General features: G+C 30.4%; 2 protein-coding genes across 6 annotated transcripts in view; one reads left to right on the top strand and one right to left on the bottom strand.

Moving 5' to 3' along the window:
• Lmpt (Limpet) overlaps window positions 1-21,647 on the bottom strand; it is an 89,352-nt gene that overhangs the window by 40,103 nt on the left and 27,602 nt on the right. For 4 of the 5 annotated variants that reach the window (XM_064047157.1, XM_064047156.1, XM_064047159.1 and 1 more), the window contains 3 exons: window positions 5,365-5,524; window positions 5,157-5,318; window positions 4,821-5,102 (listed from right to left, as the gene is read on the bottom strand). In XM_064047157.1, coding sequence (XP_063903227.1) covers window positions 4,821-5,102; window positions 5,157-5,318; window positions 5,365-5,524 — 604 coding nt within the window. Of the gene's footprint in view, window positions 1-4,820; window positions 5,103-5,156; window positions 5,319-5,364; window positions 5,525-13,412; window positions 13,831-21,647 lie in introns of those variants that run through there. The other variant, XM_064047158.1, reaches the window with a different exon arrangement.
• Window positions 624-1,390, top strand: LOC135119564 (probable small nuclear ribonucleoprotein E). Its single transcript, XM_064043974.1, has one exon. It carries the CDS (start codon window positions 849-851, stop codon window positions 1,131-1,133), a length of 285 nt encoding a protein of 94 aa, XP_063900044.1. The 5' UTR covers window positions 624-848; the 3' UTR covers window positions 1,134-1,390.

A 21,647-nucleotide genomic window follows, 5' to 3' on the forward strand; every position in this document is an offset into this window, starting at 1 on the left:
ATGTTTGTTAAATCCTGTACCCGATCAATTAAAAATTAAAAAATCAGTACTTTTAGTTTCAGAGCAGTCCATATTAAATTCAATTATACTATGTTAAATTTCATAAAACAACATTCTGCAGGTGTGATTTATGAATCAGTCTTGATTTTTCATCTTTGGAAAAAATAAAAATGACAATATAATATGTATAACAATTTTTCAATATGAACTGTAAAAAATTATTTTGCAGATTTGATTCTTTTTAATGACAGATAAACTTAAAATAGGGATGAATGATTAATTGTAGGCAAAGTAGATTGTCGTATTGCGTGTTTCCAACGCGATTAACTTAACAATATTGTGAAATGGCGTTGTGTTTGTTTTTTGAAATAATAAATAAACCAATTTTCGTTATTATTTTATACCTTCATGATGACTTTATATTTATGTACCTTTTATGAAGTATATCAAATTTACAAGTGTTTTTTGAAGTTTCGGAAAACACTTAGTCAAAAAACTTCGAAGAGACACTAATATTTATATTCATTAAATTATTATTATCTATTCACGATATTTTCAAAGTAAAATTGACATCTTTTTTTTCTTGTTGTTGGACAAACTGATTCTGTCAATTGTCAATAGTCTAACCTAACATAATTATCTCGACATTTATATCGAGTTGGGTTCCCAGTTTTTTACTTCATTCATCAGATAATCAACATAATAATCGTAAGCGGAAGAAGTGACAAACCGTTAGAAGTTGTTTAAAAATTATATCAGCGAATAATTAAAACTTTGTGAGTACGGATTAAGTTTGTTCTAAAAAAGTGAGGTTAAGTTATACACTCAACAACGTTTTAACTACGAAAATGGCATACAAACCGCAAAAAGTTCAAAAAGTGATGGTTCAACCCATCAATTTGATCTTCCGTTACCTACAAAATCGATCAAGAGTTCAAGTGTGGTTATATGAAAATATCAATTTAAGACTCGAAGGACACATTGTAGGGTTCGACGAATATATGAATCTCGTTTTGGATGACGCAGAAGAATACTATGTGAAGACCAAAAACAGGAGACAGTTAGGACGAATAATGCTCAAGGGCGACAACATAACGCTAATTCAAAATGTAAATCCTCAAGCGGGAAATTAATGAATTTTTATGTATGCTGAAAAATAAAGTTTGTAATTTAATTTAATCTGCTAAAAATGTTATTTGTCGTCAAAAGACAGATTCGGACTCAATACCTAAATACAACGTATTTTATTATAATTATGAGTATTATTATTATTTGTATAATTCGTGACAGCGGTTGATTGTGTTGTAAAAAGGTATGCTGGCGCCTCGAATTATCCTGTTCGCCTTATATTTTTTAATCAAATAAAGAAAATATTTAATTTTGTCAACAATGTTTGTTTCTGGCACATTTCCTAACCTGACATTTCAAACAACAATGAGAAAAATTGAGGGAATTTTTATTTTTCTGTACCAACAGCAAATTCACTAAATTTTCCAAGCCAACCCTACATCAAAAAGATGGTGAATGGATAATACATAGAAATTTACACAGAAAAGACCTATTATAAAATTTTCTATAGTTGTAGACATAGCTGGAGAAGCTTAACCAAAATTTCAAGAACTTCTATATGTATGTGAACGTGATTTTATACATTATTTTATTTTACACACAATGTTCTCAATTAGACAGTGAAAAATACTGTAACGAAACGCGATTATCCGTATTTTTCCTGTGCAATATAGTAACAATAGGACAGTGAGCTGATTCTGTGAAAAAAGTCAATAAAAAAACTGCGATGACTTCATAAAATAACAAATATATTGTATAATTTATTGAAAGTAATTGAGACATCTGCACTGAAAAAAATGCCTCCTAGTTGAAACAATAATTGTAAAAACATAACAGCATCTTATGAGTAATAACAACTAAAACATATTTTTGTAGTGAATCTCACTCTGAAATTAACGCATTTATAATCGTTATTAATGGTATGTATGTATGCAGTAAATCTGCGTTTAAAACACTCAAAATAATCTGCATTCTTGGAAGTTCAATGCCTGGCTTGAAATACGGATACATTAATAAGATTCGAATTTCTCGGCACATGCAAATTTTTAGTAAATCAGTGTTTGTACTAATGAATTTATTTTGTTCAAATGAGAGGCATCATTTCCTAAACCTTTTAACGACTAATTGATATTTAAATCATTGGTTTAAAGGTAAATGAATATATAAAACACAAATGCGATATATAATCAGTTAGATATTCAAATTTTATCCAGTTATTTTAACAAAAAGAGACATCAACATTTTGGAACAGATTAATATATTTTTTTAATTTCTGGCGCTAAAATACGACGTAACAAACTTGTAGTTAAAATTGATTACACAATTTGGACCTAATTAGTCACCCAAGAAATCTCAAATATATGTATTTAAATTTTTATAACCGAGATATTTCTGACAGGCGGTTATAAAATTAAAATATTTCCGCTGCTCTTATTCAGGAAATAGCCACATTAAAGCGGTACTCGCAAAAATTTACTTTTGACTATTTTTCAAACACCACTAGGAAGTATACATAACCTTTTACATCATTATTTAAAAATATGCCGAGTGTGTAGGCCTTACTATAAAGTATAAACTAAAATCACGTTTTACTCTACAAAAAATGGAGATATTCAATTAATATTCTTTATTCACAGTGTATTCAGTCACGGTTTTTACGTAATCACTTCAATCCAGTTTCACTGTTGCTAGAAAACGTTGCCTTATATGTATGCAGACAGAATTTTGGTTTTCTAGAAACTTCTTAAAGTATCTGAGACTCTCAAGTGCTTAAATTAAAAACGACAAAGCACACAGAAGAACTCATTAACGTTTATTTTACTCATAATTCAAACCTCTGCAATATAATATCAGTGCCAGTTCTAATTTAATTTTTCCACTACAAATCGGTTTTTAAAGACTGCGCGAAAAATTTCCATTAAATTGACACCAACATCTGCCAAAAAATAATCAAATGAGTACACATTTACTCTACTTTTTGGAGAAAAATGCATGTAATGATGAAACATTTTTCCACACGACCCCAAACAAATGAAAATTCCGAAATCTCGAATCTGGCACGGATATTTAAAATATTTAAGAAAAATATTCAACAGTTGGCAGAATTATCTTCACTCTACGGAATCGTAAAACTATTTTTACGTTCATTCAGAAAAATAATATGATTAGTTCATTTTTGATGAACTACTATTTATTGCATTCAATTACAACGATAAATCATCGTTGCGAATAAAAACGAACACCAAAGCTCTAAGATTACGTGGTAGAGATACTCACAGGTCAAGAGGCGGAGATTCGTACTGTTCGTACAAATAACAAGCACTTCAGTTTATCAGAAAAAATCAAAGACTAAACTAATATGAGGATTCACAGAGCAAGTCGGGTAGTGGATTTTGATATCGCCAGGCAACAGATACATCGTTTACTTTTAACAGATGTTAGCAAACCTTATATCTGTTCTAATAATAGACGGGGTAAGAATTTATGGGCATTTGAAATATTAATTAATCGGGAAGCTTACGTTTTTTGGGTCAACTGCCGCATTTTTTAAAGTTATAGATTTTTTGACGCCTTGGAATTTTACTCACTAACTTTGTACACGTATCTAGTTATTTATGGTGATAAATTTAGTGTAGTACGTTGTGCAGTGCAGCATTTTGTAGCCAACTTTAGCACACAAAAAAAAAAGCACAACATTAGAATATTATAATTCTGTTATTAGAAATTATTATATACTTGTGCATCACGGACGATATTGTAGCAATTTTATCACTTAGAATAAATACAAGTTATACCTCATCGTTTTCTTCAAAAGCTGAAATTTCACTAAATGAAATCATCATCAACAATTGTACACAACTAAGGTTATCATAAAAATTTAGGTACACACTAAGCTAAGCTCAGTTATCATGATATAAAGCGATTAATTGAAAACTATAAATTTTAAGAACGATAACGACCGCTATATTGTTGCTAGTCCTAATATACAGGAATTCCTAAATAAACTTTGTTATGAAACAGTTTACTACGTCATACACTCCGTCCACGGTAATCCCACATAAAGCGAGTCGGTGAATACTCTTTTTACACTATCGCATTACACTAGTGAGAGAACTAATCCATAATTATCAGTAACAACAAGATAATCTAATCTAAAAATTAGGCTTTATTTAAATATTTCGCTATTATATATTTTTTTATAATTCTAAAAATAGGCCTAGAAAATTTTTGTTGCAAGGTCTACCAAAAAATAAGATTTTTATTATGTTGACAAAAGAAACAAAACACTTTTGATGTTCTGAAAACTAACGACTATTTTTTTAAAGGAGAGCTATTCATCCAACGACTATCTGAATTCGTAGAAAGACATAAGCCAATAAAAATCGCATGTAAATATGTACTTAGAAAATAATTTTCATAAATGCAGAAAATCTGAGATTGTCCTTAGTATTTTGGACTAAAAAAAATATATATATATTGGATAAAGCAGTGGAAATATTTGGTAGTTTTAGACCCTTCTTAATTTTCTTTTCCTTATTCACTGTTTTAATAATTATGTTTTTATTAGTATCTTTCTTCATCTATCAATGTTATTGATATTAAAAAATTTCTTGGAAAGTCTTTATTGATTTTCTCTCTTGAACCGCCATTTCTCTATAATTAGGCTCTAATATGCAATAGTTTCGAATGCACTCAGTCTGAATTTTCAGCTGGCAATCCGCCACTTAAACACCTAAAAATGACTAACTTACCTCATCACAGCCTTCGCACCTGGGCTTCAATAACTCCGCGTAATGCCTTTCACAATAGATCTTATCTTCATAAACACAATAAGCCAGATCTACTAACAAATCGTCACAGGTAGTACACCTGAAGCAAGCCGGATGCCATATCAATTTCCCCATTCTGGGGGCCACAACACTGACTTGTTGGGTTATAATGGATCGGTTACACCCGTCGCAGACACTATTAGGTGGCGCCGGTTTTGCTATACCTATATCTAACGCTATTTCATTTCTAGCAGATATGAAATCCTAGAAATCAAACAAGCCATAATTATCGCTGCAAATCGTATAGACGACAGGTACCTGAAAACTACTTTTGACGGATTCTTCAATAAATTTGCAAGCACTTAGGGCTAGGTCCTGTTTTGGAAGTTGTTTCGCTATCCTTTGGAGACGAGCGATTTCGCCTTTTGAACCTAGTTTTGGGACTTCATGGGTTGGCAGTGTTGAGTAGTATTGATCAACCTTTAAAAAACAATTAACACTTTATTTTCACAGTATTGTCAGTTACCTGTCGTGCAGAAGTAAGGCCAGCAGGCACGAAGGCGTAGCCTAAAGACCTCGCGTCAAGTCCATCGTGGTTGTTGGCAAGTCCCAATCGGGATCTTGCCCCGTGTTCTACCACTACCTCATGGCCTTCCCGGACGCATTTGCATTTGTTGCAATTTTTTCTGAAACGAAACAGTACTTTCAATCAAGTGTAGAAAAAATAGAAACAAAGTTATATATTAGGTGGAAATAATAAATTTCGTTGAACTTCGTGACGCCATACCATTAGAACTTGGGAACGATAACAGTACGTTAATATTGGATTTTGCGAAATATTTATAGCAAGTTCTGGATTATTTCTCCGTGCAAAATCTCATCCAATTATCACAGCAACTATGTTAAAATTAAATATGAATCATATGTATTCAGAAGCGCACCCATAAATTTTTGCAGATGAAATTTTAAATATTTGCCAGTTTCTACCGATAAGGCGATAGCACCTGCTTGGTTATTAGTTTCTCAAGTGTGTCACATGCTTTGTTAAATATTTACTCCTATTTATATAGTCCTCTGGATTTTCACTAATTAAATTTTAAAACACGTATCTTTTCTTACCATTACTATTATTACGAATTTTTATTAGAGGGCGGCACCTACCTCGTAACATCTTTGACGAGCCAGCCATTCAACCTCGAATTAGCATTGCAAACAGATTTTTTTCATTACCAACGCGATGATTTGATTTTTCGCAACATAAATGTTGTTTGCCCTTGGTTATAAAACTCGTGCAGGGGGTGCATAATTCGAGGAGGTTCACCGTAAATCTGATCCTTATTAAATGTAATTGACAGCGTATCGTTCTCGATACGGCTGCAGGATTCATGTTCCTGACATAAACGGGAAATAAAGTGTAAAAAATGACCCTGCTTTTCATTTTCACTATTTCTTGCAGCACTGGAGGCGACCGTAAAAATGCAGAATAAAACGATCATAATAGTCAAATTAAATTTATTTTTATTAGAAAAATCTTATTGTTTGATTGAAATTTGTGTGAATTTTTTGGGTGAAATAGTGGTAATTTTGGTTTACGCTTTCGATTATAAACGACTTTTGTAAGTTACGGCGCTATAACTCGCAATGTTATTATAATAAAAATTTATTTCTTGTCAAACACGTTGCGGTTTACAATATATGCAGCGTAAAAAACAGGCGTGTTTAGAGTATTGCCTATACTTTCCACCAACAAACTACACCGCACTATTCAGAACATTGTTTTGAAAAAAATTACACCAAAAATATACGTGCACCTAGAAAAATGTTACAAATTCTCATAAAAACAAGTGTTATTATTTTCTCTAAAATAATTATTATTTCGAGACTTTATTATTAACCGTTAGTCTTAAAATACACTCTAGTTTTTAAATTGTACACAGCTATTTTTGATATTCTGGTTATTTTTAATTATGTTAATTTTGAAGAAACATGATACGAATAGAAAAGCGTTCTTCGAATTTCATGATTGAATATAATTTTCGAATTTCAAGTGTTATTATATAAATAACGTTCTCTAAAAAAATATACATTTAATTCCCGAGCAGTGCTTTATTACCTTTGAATGGGTGTGTTGAAATCAACTTCCGAAATTTTTCTACAATTTGCTCTGTTGTGTTTAATTAAAATATATTATAAGTTCAACAAGTTTTTTTTAATAACGTTAAAAAAATAAAAGTTCAACTCTTTAGAAATAAATAACTAATTTAATACCAAAATCGTTATGACGGGATGTTTTATGCAGCTTACAGAGAAATGAACTTGTGTATTATTTTTAGGTAAATTGAAAAACATTTTAAACTTATTTCGCGCATTTGGTCAAGTAATACTAAATTACATTACGCAATAGCCTCCATGTGAACACATGGTGTGGCCCTTATAATTCGAAAAAAACTGAATTTAAACACGAAATGATGAATAATAATCTGCGAAGTACCCACACTGTCTGCTGGTTTAAATAGGAGATTATTATAACATCGATATTAATTTGTGGTGCTTTTTATTAAAAAAGTTGTCAACTTTTTAAAGATAGCTTCTAGGAAATAATAGTATAAGACCCAACAAAATGAGAAAATACCATAATGTACACAACTGATTTGCACATCAAGTATGTAGGTAGTGAACGAACTCCAAGGTTTCTCTTATTGAATGTTTAGTAAATCTGGTAGACCTACGAACAACTAATTCAAAACTATATAATAAATAACAATGGTATGTTTATTAAGATTATTTGAACATTTTCTAAAATTATCCTTATACATTCTCTATAATAAATTAATTTGCAGCTCTACATCAGAAAAAGTTTTATTTTTCTGGAGAGAATAATACAAGGACGATAGATTTAACATTTACAAAAAATCGTGTATGTTACACGGAAGATAATAATTACATATAACTTGTTTTTCTAGGTTCCTTGCAGCTAGAAAATGTATTTAAATTCCCAACAAAGGAAGTGGTAAAAAAATAAATATTTCTTTTTCAGTCGTGCAGAATTACTGTTAACATTGTTATACGTTATTTCACACTTTGTTTATTATATTGGGTGATTTTTAAAATTTCTGCTCTAGTTGCCTATCACGCTTACGTGAGTCGTTTACTGCTGACGTAAGCGTCATGGCCAACTAGAACAGAAACTTAAAAAATCACACGGTATTATATATAATTCACCAGTTTTTTTATCTACTAGTTGAGTCTTTAGTATTTCATTTTTAAATAATATTTTATCTCCTTTTCCTCCCACTGGTTGGTTCTATTAAAAAGTGTGCAAGGATTTGCGATAAAAATGTAATCCAGTGAGTCACAACCGAAATATTTTACATATCATTAAATTATTACATTATTATTACGCAGATTTGTCAAGTTTCATTTTCGGCTCACTCATAACGAGCATATGATGTGTCGCATGTTTATATTAATTTGTGTTCAACTCATCCTTGACTCTGAAACTGCCTGACTATAAATTTCAGTTGAGTTTAATATAATAAATAATACTCAGAAAATAGAATCGCAACTCGTCTTTTTTGCATAATTTACTTTATTTTACTCGATAATTATTATTTTTGCATAAAAAATACTGTCATGTTTTTTGGCGGTTTATTTAATTATTTTGAGATAATTTCAATCTTCGCTGCATCGAAAACAACCCAAGCCCGCAATATAAGGGCGGTTTTTAATAATAATAATTAATTACATTTATTGTAATAAACCCATAAAAACAAAATGCTGCTTTACTTTTCCCGATGTGTTTAATAAGTAATAACTAAAATAAGAAGAATAAGACATGATATTTCCGTAATGAACATGGTAAATTACACCAATATTATTATTAACCATAAATTACAAAACAATATTGTTATAGCATCATGCTAAGCAAAAAAAGCAAATTAATATTACCCAAGTCCTGAGTGTTTCATGAAATGTCAGTCGGTACGTCGTATTGACTTTGCATAGCAACAGCTTTAAGAAAATACATATTTTTAGTTTGCGTACATTTGTTAAAATAATTTTAAAATAAAATTCAGGAAGAAAATTGGAATTCTATCCCAATGCAATCACTACAGTAATTTTGCTCCAACATTTTCTCTTAATTTTTTGACAAATTTTCTTGATTTTTACATTAATTGAATCAACGATAATTATTGCGCCCTTATCCTGAAGCTACCGGCGAAGTGGTTTGTCAGATTTAACATTATTATTTTTCGCACAGTATGCGATTTTTTTTCAGTTCGAAACAGTCTATTTTAACGAAGACACTATTTCAAATAATGACATCACAAACGCACTTGGTTGAAACACTTCAAACTGTCTTGAATCAGCAACCATTGATTCATAGTATAAAATTTTTCCTTTTTGTCACAATGAAATACAGGATGTCCGAATGATTTTTTTAAATAAAACACCTTGTATTTTTTTCATTTTTGGATGCAGAATAAAAAACTATAGAAATAATAAATGTAACATCACACTACGACTACACACCCCACAAAACTGGATAATTTAATTTTACTGCAGAATGCAATTGTGTGGTTTTTACCAAAATTTGGACAACCTTCTGTTTAACCAGAAGTGATCAGATAAATATACTTCCCAAGTTAAAGAAAAGGTTCTGTTGATGAAAACCGTTTCTATCTTTAACAGCTTTCGAAATCCAGAGAGGTCAAATAAACAATTTCCTTAACAAAAGTGGATAAAAATGGATAAAATTATTATTAAAAATTAAAACAAAAAACAAAAAGATACTTTTAGTGTACAATATTTGAAAACAGGATTAGAATTAGTTTTAGTTGCGACTCTGCAATATGTCCACATTGCAAAATCCAAATTTTTATTTAGTACCATCGTGATTAATGTATTCGCAAATGTAAGTAAAGCTTAAATATTTAAAAAGATCAATCAACCATTCCGTTGAATAAGAAGAATATAGAGTTTATTTGGTTTGATGAAATGAAATAAATCGACTGTTCTTTTTGCGTGAGTAAGATAAAAGGATGTTAATGCGAGTATCCCTCTAGTGGGTAGAAATATCTCTAGAAATAATTGTGATACCAGTTGATGGTGAAAAATGGGATGTAGGTGGAAGCTGAACTGTTAGTTCAAAGCAAACGGGCTGTTAACAGACAGCTGATTAGTTTTTTCTGAAATGAAAGGGGAACATAGATTTTATTTATTATGTTTTACAGAAGACGATCACAAAACTGCTACATCGATTGAAAAATTGATGGCTTTTAAAACGTGCATATCTTTATATCATTAATAGGTTACCACGTAATTACTATTGATAATTATTGTAGAAACGCAATACAGTATCAAAAGTTTTTTCAGATAATCACTGTCAAGATTAAACGATTAAATTATCTGATGAGAACTGCGATTAATAGAATAACATTTCAAAATTGTACAAACACTTGCGGTTTTCCTTGTTCGTCTGATTGATCAGACGAAAATTCAAATAAAAACGTTATCACTTTATATCATCGGGAATGAACAGTATCATAAACACTTCTGTAACTATTAATTAACAAAGACGGTGGGTTATTCTTGGGTTGACGTTTATGAACCTTAGTTTAAAATATAGCGAGTTTATTTTTAATAATATAAACATTTCAATCAAACTGGAAAAATATTTCATCAATTGAAACATTCATATGGCACACCTGCCACCGTTCCTTGCCAAAACGCAGATTAAAGACTCCCCTTTCATTAACATAACGAACCGAATGATAGAAAAAACACAAATAATGCATCCGACGTTATCAAATATAAACAAATTAAAACCGTACATACAAAAAATTCAGTTTTCTCACGATCCTCAGTATGGAAGTGCGAAGTGAACGATCAAAGTTTTCCATCGCGTCCACCAAAATTTTGTACACTCACAATGTTTCGATTTCTGCATACTGATACTGCAGCGGAAAGGAAAGTCTTTAGGTCGTTTTATCAATATTTTAATGATGGGCAAATATTTGTCAAATACAAACTTTGAGTTTATGCACATTGTATTGCCTTTTACAAATTTTTCATACTTTGGCAACTGGTCTTTGATGTGACCCTATTTTTGTTATTTTGCGATGTACCTAGCCAAGCACAAAGGCTGACGTCAATTGCAGGTATTTAATATTAACTTATGGCGAAATTTATGTGAGCTTTTAAGTAATTTGCCAAAAATAAACCGCATACCGAACATGTGGTTTTATTAAGTTTTGAATATAAACTGAGGTTTACAGTAAAAAACTGCATAAATTAATGTTCGAATTTTTTTCGGGATAACAGTAAGTACATGTAGTGCTACTAAATATGAAATTATTACAGATCCACTTACTTGTTTATTTCTTTATGAAAAAATGTTTAGACGAGAATGACTTGATCGATTCCAATCTATTCGTTGAAATTTATCTGGTTTGTCTGGTACATTTCAATACACATTTACAGAGTCATAAATTGGCTATTCGAAAATTTTTATTTACTATTTAGTGTCAATAGGAACATTAAATGGCTTTTATGTGATTATTCGAAGTAAATTGACTCTGGCGAACAAGTATCGAATATTATTTAATTAAATTCGCTTTTTAACCTGTCGTCCAATTCAGTAGTAAACGAGCTAGAGGGGACATAGAATGACGTTATTATTCTAAATAGAATAATCTTCAATTTATACTGCTCTTCTTGATTGTCTGGATTTTACAATAGCTTCCAACAAAAACAAATTCGTTAAAACAATGACTTTCTCACAGGAGTCAAATGTGAAGAATTCGACGGATTTTCTCAAACAATTAATCATTTCCTCTAGTGAAATGAACTCACTTTGGTTTGTTATCAATTGTTTGGGCAAAATTCTAAGCAACGAAGACTCATCGTGATTTACACAGCTGATACAATAACGTAAACTGTTGGCAAATCTGCTTTTCTTGGGGTCACATGATTACACCTAAGTGATAACGAAATTCAAATTTGATAAACAAAAAACAAACAATATTAAACAGCAATTTTTTATTCCTAAAAAACAGATATCATACCGAAACAAGGGGCATGCGTGAGCAAATATGTAAACTGTAATTAGTACAATTTATTTAACAACAACATTACGTGTAAGACTTCGTAGAAAATTATCTTTAAATCGTACTTCGTTATAAAGTAAGTAATATTTTTGGTATTATTTTTTCAGGTGATATTTTTCCCTTCGTTTCTTTATATCTGTTACAAATCAGTTACATAACTATTAGTGATTTTGGCAACAAACATTTTCGTGCAAACAAATTGCAACGCATTTGTCATTCGCACAGAGAAACATCAGAATGAAGCCAAAAATTGGATGATTGTCAGCTGTATTTTTATCATTTCGTTGGTTACAAGATAACTTTCATATTTTTAATTAAATTTACTTTTTTCGTTTTAAGATCGATCATAAATCAAGGTAGCTTTATTAATTAGTAGTTCAAATTTACAATATGATAATCAAAAAATATCGTATTGCAATTATAAAATGTATGATGTTATAATAATTACATGATAAAGATCTTTTTGAATTTTGATTGAAATTAGTTTAAACAATTCCTGAACCAGGTATTTGCTTATGTTTTCCCTGTAAGAAAGAAATTGTTCATTTTATTATGTTTCGGAGGTAAATTTTGCTCCTATTAAATTCTAAATGTTAATTTTAAAGTTTACATTTGAATAAACTTTAGAACAAAAGTACATTTACTAAGTTTTGTTTTGGAAATAATTTAAAAATAGGCATATTTTTCAAAAATCCTAAAAATACACATTTGACTGTCACTGAATTACGTATGTTTTAGCTATTTTACAAAAGTTTAAACTGTTTTTTATAGCCCGTGTTCATCGAAAATCTTTTTGGACGCTGTATCAAACAAATTTTGGATACATTAAAAATAAAAAAAGCTGCAGTGGCCAATAAAAGGAAATGGAAACGTAAATCAAAAACGTGTTTTTTAGAATGGAAAACTCTGGCGGAAAATAGCCCAAACATCTTAGGTTTAATGTCCAAACCAATTAAAATTTTTACAATAAACACGTAAAAATTTTAATGCCAACGGGATTTAAAATAGATGGTACTTAAGACGAAGGTTACAAATATTATTCGATCTATATGCCTTCTGCAAACGAAAAGTAACCTTTTTTGGAAAATGTCAATTTTTCTGCTCACACAGTTCCATTCATAATTGCTTGCAAGTAATCAAGTTCAGAGTTTGCGAGTAGATAAACAAACCATTATCTTGTACAACATTTTTTTTCGTTTACTCATCCATTGAAGCAGATATTGTGTGGATTTTGCCTTTAAAAACTGTCCTTTAGAACTATTATCATGCTAATCTTCGTAAGTGATATTATTTGTAAACAAACAAAATACAAAAATAAATTCAACATTGCTCTATTTTTAAATCACTTAATTAAGCATTCCTTCGTTGTAAAATAAGCACGAAATTTAAAAACAATAGAGAAGCAAGCATAAAATAAAAGTAAATAAACAAAAGAATGTAATGTCATAACACCTGCATTAAGTACCTTGCAATCTGTTGCAAATCTTGACCAAAAACTTTTGTATAAAGGTGGAGAATCCTTACACATGCTAGAGTAAGTCCAGGCCAAGGATTCAAATCCTGTTCTTTAACGTTATTACTCAACATCGTGTACTCACTAAGACTAAATTAAACCACAAATGTTGATATCTTTTTACATTTTTACGTACTAATCCCACACTTGTTGCACTATCTAGGCTGTCACCACAATACTAACAATTCAAGTTTGTAACGGCGCTGGAATTTATCATTAAAAGGAAATAAGATAAGCGTCAAGACCGTAGAACTAAACCCTCAAACCAAATATCGCCAACAAAATGCACTCTCCGGCACGAAAACAGTGTCAATTCAGTATGTCAACAATATTTAAATTTCGCGGTTAAGATTTGCGACCTAGGCGACGCCGAAACAACGCGAAAAGTGAAGGAAATATTAGAGATCCCGTATTGGTAAAAGCAAGGAGCGTGCGCGTCTCATTTTAGATATAAAACTGAAATCTCTACGAAATCCTGCTGCGCTTTTCCATTTTGCGCGCAAAAAATGACAAATTAACACGGTTATGCCTAAATGCATAAACCAATCGCAAATTGTTTCCGAAAACGTAAACAACTTGCGTTTTCACTCGAGCGTTAATGTTGATAATTTTAGACAAAAGAGTAAAAACAAACAACATTTGAGTACTAATTAAAATAACCTTAACTTTGACAAGTCAAGGGCAAAGTGCAGCGAATCGACGCTGACGTTCAGTTTGTCCAAAACTGTACAATCTAACGTGCGGTAAACCAAATATGGCGCGATGAAAATGCATTACCATGATTGATTCCACTTTTTTCTTGTTCTTTTTTTTATTCGGATGCTTATATAACGTGTTGTATGATTCATGATACGAATGAATGAAGTGAAACCTACGAAAATCGTCCAAATTCGATTTAATGGTACGGAAATAGAAGCAGATAATTATACAGCACTGCTTAATGACTACGCTGAAAGATAAAAATAAAAACAAATATAATGAAGCGAAAATCAAAAATCAAACATATTTACTCGGTCGTGTATGAAAGCACAAGTTTCTTTGATGCAAAGACCTTTAAAAGTGAAGCGATTTCGGTTAAAGTAATTGAAAAATCAATAAATAGATCCTAAAAATACGTTTGTCCCGATTCTAAACGAACTTACGACTCTCGTAAAATTTCAAAGTTCTTTAAGACAATATAATGAGAATTGCAGTGGACAGTTGACATCAATGCCAAATATTATGAGCCATAATTCTTAATATATAAAAATCATAACGCCACAACTAAAAATAATCTCTAAATTGCTTTAAAAATGATCCATTAAAATTTGTTCGTTCTACTTAAAATCAATTCCAGTGTCTTAAGTACTGCCACTGTATTTTGTGATTTTTTTTACATCATGCTAGATATTAAATTAACAAATAATGACAACATGACTACTTCTCGGTAATACGTAAATCTAAAATTATCTATATCACAACAATCGGTCATACTTTTTATAGTATTTATCTCAACAATTGTGTTATTCATACAGGGTATTTATAAACGATTATTACGTCAAGGTAACTTTTGAAACATTGTTGAAACAGAAATCATAATCATACTACCAAACTGATGCTTGACAGCAAACCCTTTGAACAAACTATTGTAAAATGATGATTCAAATTTAAAGAATATATAACTTATGTCTTCATTTACAATGAATTAAAATTAATTTCGTTTGTTAATATGTCTATTTACTTAATAAACTTACAACAAATGATAAAAATGACCACCATTTCCTGGTCCGCCTTTGAATGCACAAGCAATTGGACGAACCACGGAAATCCAAATGACAGATGTTACAATGTCAATGAAGCTGAAGAGTGAATAGAAATCTTGTCAAACATTGAATCAATGATGGACTGAATGAATCTTAAATATTCCGTAACATAAATTTTCCTTTAAATTAACACCTTGTAAAAAATTACCGATTCAGTTAATTTGTCAGCGCCTTGAAAAAAGTACTAGATTAAGAGTCACTTGGTTTAATTAATTGCTGAAAATTCCTAAAATCTGTGTAATGAACTGGCGACACACCGTTCATAAACATGAAATATGTTTACAGAAAGACATTCAGCCACTGTATTTCAATCTTGAAATGCAACGAGAAGTCCAGTTAATAGCCGAAAGATATTTATAACACTTTTTTACTGACGATCTATGTCGAGCTAATTATCCCTTTTTATGATTGATTTACGTAGCCTCAATTCTTTGTAATTGGGATCTTTTCCGCGTTTGCTAGTTTTCGAACAAATTAACATCTAACTTTGCAAAATCTACGTCCTTCTCAAAAAAAAAAAAAAAACTTATAAACAACTGGTGTCGTGAATAGTTGGCAACCTACTGATTAACGTACATCGGAAAACAAATCAAATAAACTTAAAACTGTAAGGTATAAAACGTTACATCCTCCTCATGAATTGTTATAGATTTCGACAAAAAGATTAAAAATAGTTTATGATTAGGTGAATTTGGAAAATATCCAGATAAATTGTCACGTATTTTTCAGATGGTAGGCGTGCTGAAATTTTTCGCAGCTTGTTCGTTACGTTAATTAATCATCTTTAAGTGAAAACAGAACGAAACAGGATTCGAACATAACGAACAGAACGATTTCCTTCGTTAATTCATTGCTCATTTAAGTCATTAAGCTAATGGGAATAATAATGTTAAAGTTCACCTAAATCAGTTACTAAATGGGTACCCGACATAATTAAATGTAAATATTTATTTAGTAGTGGTACAGTGGCGTTTACGGGCCGTAAAATCTGACATACACTGAGGGCGGGAGATAATATAATTAATGCCCACTGTAGCATTATAGGGTTGTAGGTTAAAATGTAGCTATCTTTAGTAATGGAAAATGAATTTCTTGAGTGTAATTAGTTTTCCAGTAACGGTTACTGTAGTCATTACTTCGATGTCATACTTCGCAGAGAGCCTTTTATCCCACTTGTTGAATTATTTCGGATGAACTTCACTGGAAGCAGAGAACACGTAATAACAGGGCTCTCACTTAAACTTGGCAGTAAAATATGAAAATATGAACCCATGAATTTGAAGAATATGAACCAATATGAACCCGTCAGATTTGCAGGCTCTGCCATTTTTGCATATCCTGTCCTAAAAACGGAATATACAGGTATTTATTGTCCAAAATGTTCACACTGACCGATACAAATAACTCTTGCAGAAAATCACATGACAAAAAAATGGAAAGTTTATTTAAAATCTCATAAGCAAACAAACAGGAAAAATTTTAATTTAAAAATAATAAATACAAAATAAAATATATATAAGAAGAGAACAAACTATTTGTAATAATAACTTTTAAAATAACAATACCTATCTCTTTGTAATAACACAAATTAAATAAAATGAGAAATAAAATCTTATTCTGAAAACTTTTTTTTTTCTTATCAACTAGTCCACTATTACAGTACACTTGCGCGTCAAAATATTGGATTGTAATTTGTCCGTTTGCTTGATTTTTTATTTTTCGTCTTTTCGTTGCTCAATAACTGAATGCAGCAACACGCCAGCGATTTTCACGTCTGATCCGCACTCTGTAGACTTTAAAACTTTTTTAATGGCTTCATTTGTTTTATCTAGTCACTAATCAACAGTTAACTGACAAACTGTTTTTTCTTTATTTACCGTCTTCAACTCATTTTCCAGTTCTTCAATTACTATAGTATAATGAAAATGTTAAAAATTATTGTCAAATATCAAAAATTTGTTGCTGTGTTGCTGTTTTTTATTTAGTATGCTTTTAAACTATAATGTTATTAAATTTGATTTTTATACGAACTAATCAATATGAACTTTTATGAACAAATTCATACCAAATATGAAATAATAACGACTTACATTAAAAATATGAACTTTTTCATAACATATGAACCAAGTGAGAGCCCTGTAATAAGGAGCTTTACTGAAAAACCAGTTAACTTTTAACCTTGCCAACTTGGCCTACATTACAATTCTACAGGAAAACGAATATTTTGCTTTCTTGTACCTTCGTACCCAGATTTTTCGTCCCTCTTTTTTTTGTATTCGAGAAGATTTGTATATTTTGGAACCAAAAAGTGTAACAAGAAAAAAATACTTACGAGTACAAATTTAAAACCTTTGGGAATGAATGAGAAAATTTATTTAAAGATAAAAATATTTGGGTATTATATTACTATATCGTAGAAATAAAGATTTTCTAAAACCTTACTATGCCAATACAAATTATAATTATGCGGAATCAGAAATAAACCCAAATGATGAAATTTTACCAATAAAAATGACACAAAGATATTACATATAAACAATATTGGTAAAGACAATATGATGAAAGAACCAATTGTAAACAGTACTAATACTCTTCCGAAGGACCGAGTAATGTAAATAGGAAGACGTTATATCGCACTGAAACAGGAAGAAAAATAAGAACGCCAAATAGAATAAAATTGTACACAAAGGTGAAGTAGTTAGTACTGAACAACTGTCGTGCCAAGGCGCTCCGTTCCACAAGACATAACCTATTGTAAATTTTAATTGTAAACAATTTTCTAAAAAAGTAAAAAAAAAAACGTTTAAAAAATAAAAGTTGTCTTCATTTCCGATGAAAGTCTGATCAATTTTGTAAATTTCTAAACAGATTTGATTTTGTAAATTCTTCATAGTATAACAATTTATTTTCTGTGCAAGTAAAACCATATGATCGGAAAAAAGTTCTCTAGTAGGCCATATATTAATAATTCAAATAAAGTGTCAAATAGCTGCTGTACGACCTACATCATCTTAAAAATAAATTTCATAGTCCATTAGAGGACTTTTTTCGAACATATGGTAGTTATGAACAGTTGAAAAAAATCCGATTTTTTTTTAAATCACTATTTTTTTGTTTTGTTATTTGAAATTAAAACTCTACTCCGTATCACGTTTGAATAGGGTTTCCGAATTTTGGACAACAAAGAGGATTTATGTTCTTTTACATTGACTGCTATATTTTTAACTGTTTCTATCCTTAAAATTAAAAATTGGTGTAGAGTATTAGAGAAAAATTCCTTCGTGCTTGAAGTACAGTTCAACAATTACAGCTTCTTCAAAAAATTTGTCGAAAGTTGTTTCGACAGAACTTCCCTCGTTCCTGAAATACAATGATAATTTTTTTGAGTCACCCTGTACACGCAAATGCAAAAAATATTAATGGATTGATAAATCACAAGTACAGACTCATCATATTTTGTACATTTTAGATAAGATTCATTCAGCAAAATTTTGGAGTGACGTCATCAATTTTTTAGAGGGGATGAGCAAATACATTTTGATCAGAAGTTTACCATGCTTATGATAACTTTCAAACATCTCCAAGATTTCAAAGCATTCGGTTTTGTAGTTCCTGATTAAATCAATAAAATAAGTTTACGCATTCATTAATTTTTTTGAGTCACCCTGTATATGCAAACCCAAAAAATATGAATGGAATGATAAATTACAAGTACAGACTCATCATATTTTGTACATTTTAGATGGTACTTATTCGGCAAAATTTTGGGGTCACGTCATTAATTTTTTAGGGGGGATGAGCAAATACATTTTGATCAAAAATTTACCATGCTTATGATAACTTAAAAAGATCTTCCAGATTTCAAAGTATTTGGTTTTGTAGTTCCTAATTAAATCAATAAACTAAATTCAGCAATTCATTAATTTTTTTGAGTCACCCTGTAAATGCAAATCCAAAAAATATGAATGGAATGATAAATCACAAGTACAGACTTATCATATTTTGTATATGTATTTTAGATAGGATTTATTTAGCAAAGATTTCAAAGCATTCGGTTATACAGATTTCAAATTAAATTGCAAAATGTTTCATAATTTTGATTTTTTTTTCCAAAAATCTGGACGTTTCGGGTAAAAACTCAATACGGAGTCGTAAACTACCCATTTACTATGTACCATTTTGAAGTGACGTCATCACATTATTGGTGGAGATGATTAGACAAATTTTAGTTAGCGTTTTACCATCTACATGACATTCCTAATATAAATACAAAATTTCACAACAATCGGTCAAGTACTTTCGGTGATTATCTGTCTTAAAAATTTGGGACGGCAAACAGACCGACGGACAGACAGACGGAAACGGGAGACCTATTTCTTCGTCCTCTAGGGGTCATGAAAGGTCGAGAAAACGTAAAAGTAGAGAGTCGGGAAGTAAAAATCCAGGCGGATTCATAAACTACAAGTTTAGCGGTAGGTAACCAAATAATGCCAATGTGGTTGGCAAAATGCGTGGAGAATATTTGTAATTTTATATTTTGGCACTATAGGCGAAATAAAGGTATATTAGGAGTATGTTATTATATGAAATTTAAAAAGCATTTACAAAGCAAAAATCATCAAAAGTCATTAAACTGTTGGTAGAGATGATCAGACAAATTTTTACTATCTACACGATATTCCTAAAATACAAACAGACAGATGGAAGAACGGAAACGGAAGACCTATTTTTTCATATTCTAGCAGTCATGAAACGTTGAGAAAACCCACAATAGTTCTCTTGCTTACAATAGAGAAGTAAACAATCAAAAGAAATTTGCGTTTTATTTTGATTTAAACTGCATTTAAAAAGAGGCCATAATAAACTTTAAATTTTCGTATTTTGCGAATTTAATTTTTTTTATGATAACCTCTGTGATTTAACACAAACATATGTGTGGATTGTTAAAGAACAGGTAAAGAAGCGTGCTATGCGTATATTTCAAGTGCGCTTTTGCATAAAAAAAAATTATGATCAACATTTTAGTAAATACACATATATCAATTTGAATAGATGCGCACAGTGTACTAGTGATAAGAACAGTACTGTATTCAAATTTTCGTTGAAACTGGGGATGAGGCGTTCTTGATTTGATTAATAAAATATATGTATGTATTGCCTCGTTCATTAATTTTTTTGAGGCACCCTGTATAAGTAATTCTAAAAATGCATAATTCTATGAATGCACAGATAAACCACAGGTATATATAATATTTTGGATATTTTAGATAGGACTTATTCGGTAAAATTTTGAGAAACGTTATCAATTTTTTGACAGGGGATAAGCGCATTAATTTTGATTAACAATTTACGATGTTTACCAAAAACTTTAAAACGTTTGCAAGATTTCAAAGTTAAATTGCAAAATGTTCTTAATACAATTTTGATTTTTTTTTCAAATATCTGGGTGGAGACCTACTTTTTCGTACTCTAATAAGAGTTATAAAACGTCGAGAGAGAACAAAAGTACCCATTCGTCGGACGGACCCTATTAATACACTTCCTTAGCTTACGCTCAAGAAGTAAAGAACCAAGAACGCTTTAAATCCATTTTTTTTTTGTGAAAGAAAAACACGACTTAAATCAGGCCAACCCTGGTTTTGAAGTAATTCTAATCTGTTGAAACGACATTCTGTACATCATTATGACTACACTGACTTTTTATATTGTATTACTGGATACATTGTTAGCCGAATTTTAATGGAAATCTGTATTATTTCTGAGTATAAATTAAAAAAAATTGATTCTGCCATTTTTTTGACAGTTCCTACCTTAAAATAAAACAGGGGTGGATTATTATGTCAAAAAGCATATTATGCGTTTATGTTTTTTTTAATAAAATTCTGTGATGACGTCATTCACTTTTTAGTAGAGAGAAAAAAGAAATGACAAGAAATTGATGTGGCCGATTTTGAGATGACGACGTCAAGTTTTTGGAAGAGATAAAAAATAAACTTGGATTTACCATGGCTGCAAGATTCCAGAATAGTTGTTAGTTTTGTAGTATTTAAGTTAAATAGCAAAATTGTATAGTTCGGATTTTTGTTTTCATAAATTTAGATTCTCTGTAACCTTTAAATCATCGTTTTTAAGAAAGCTGTTACATTATCTCTGACATAAAATATAAAATTTAATAGTTCAAGGCATATTTTTTTCTAAGACACTCTGTATAGGTGCATTAAATTAAAACTACCTAAGATATTCACCAAAGTAATAATAGTTCAAAATTTTCTGTTTTCATAGAAAATCCTTATAAACATAGTAAGATAAATTTATTTTTCGTTTTTAGATATATTCCTACCAGTTGAAAGCTAGATTATTTTGAAATGATTAATCAAAGTAATTT

The sequence above is a fragment of the Zophobas morio genome, unplaced genomic scaffold (genome assembly GCF_036711695.1).
Source record: "Zophobas morio isolate AGI-343-1 ecotype UQ-CSIRO unplaced genomic scaffold, CSIRO_AGI_Zmor_V1 ptg000005l, whole genome shotgun sequence".
Taxonomy (NCBI): Eukaryota; Metazoa; Arthropoda; class Insecta; order Coleoptera; family Tenebrionidae; genus Zophobas; species Zophobas morio.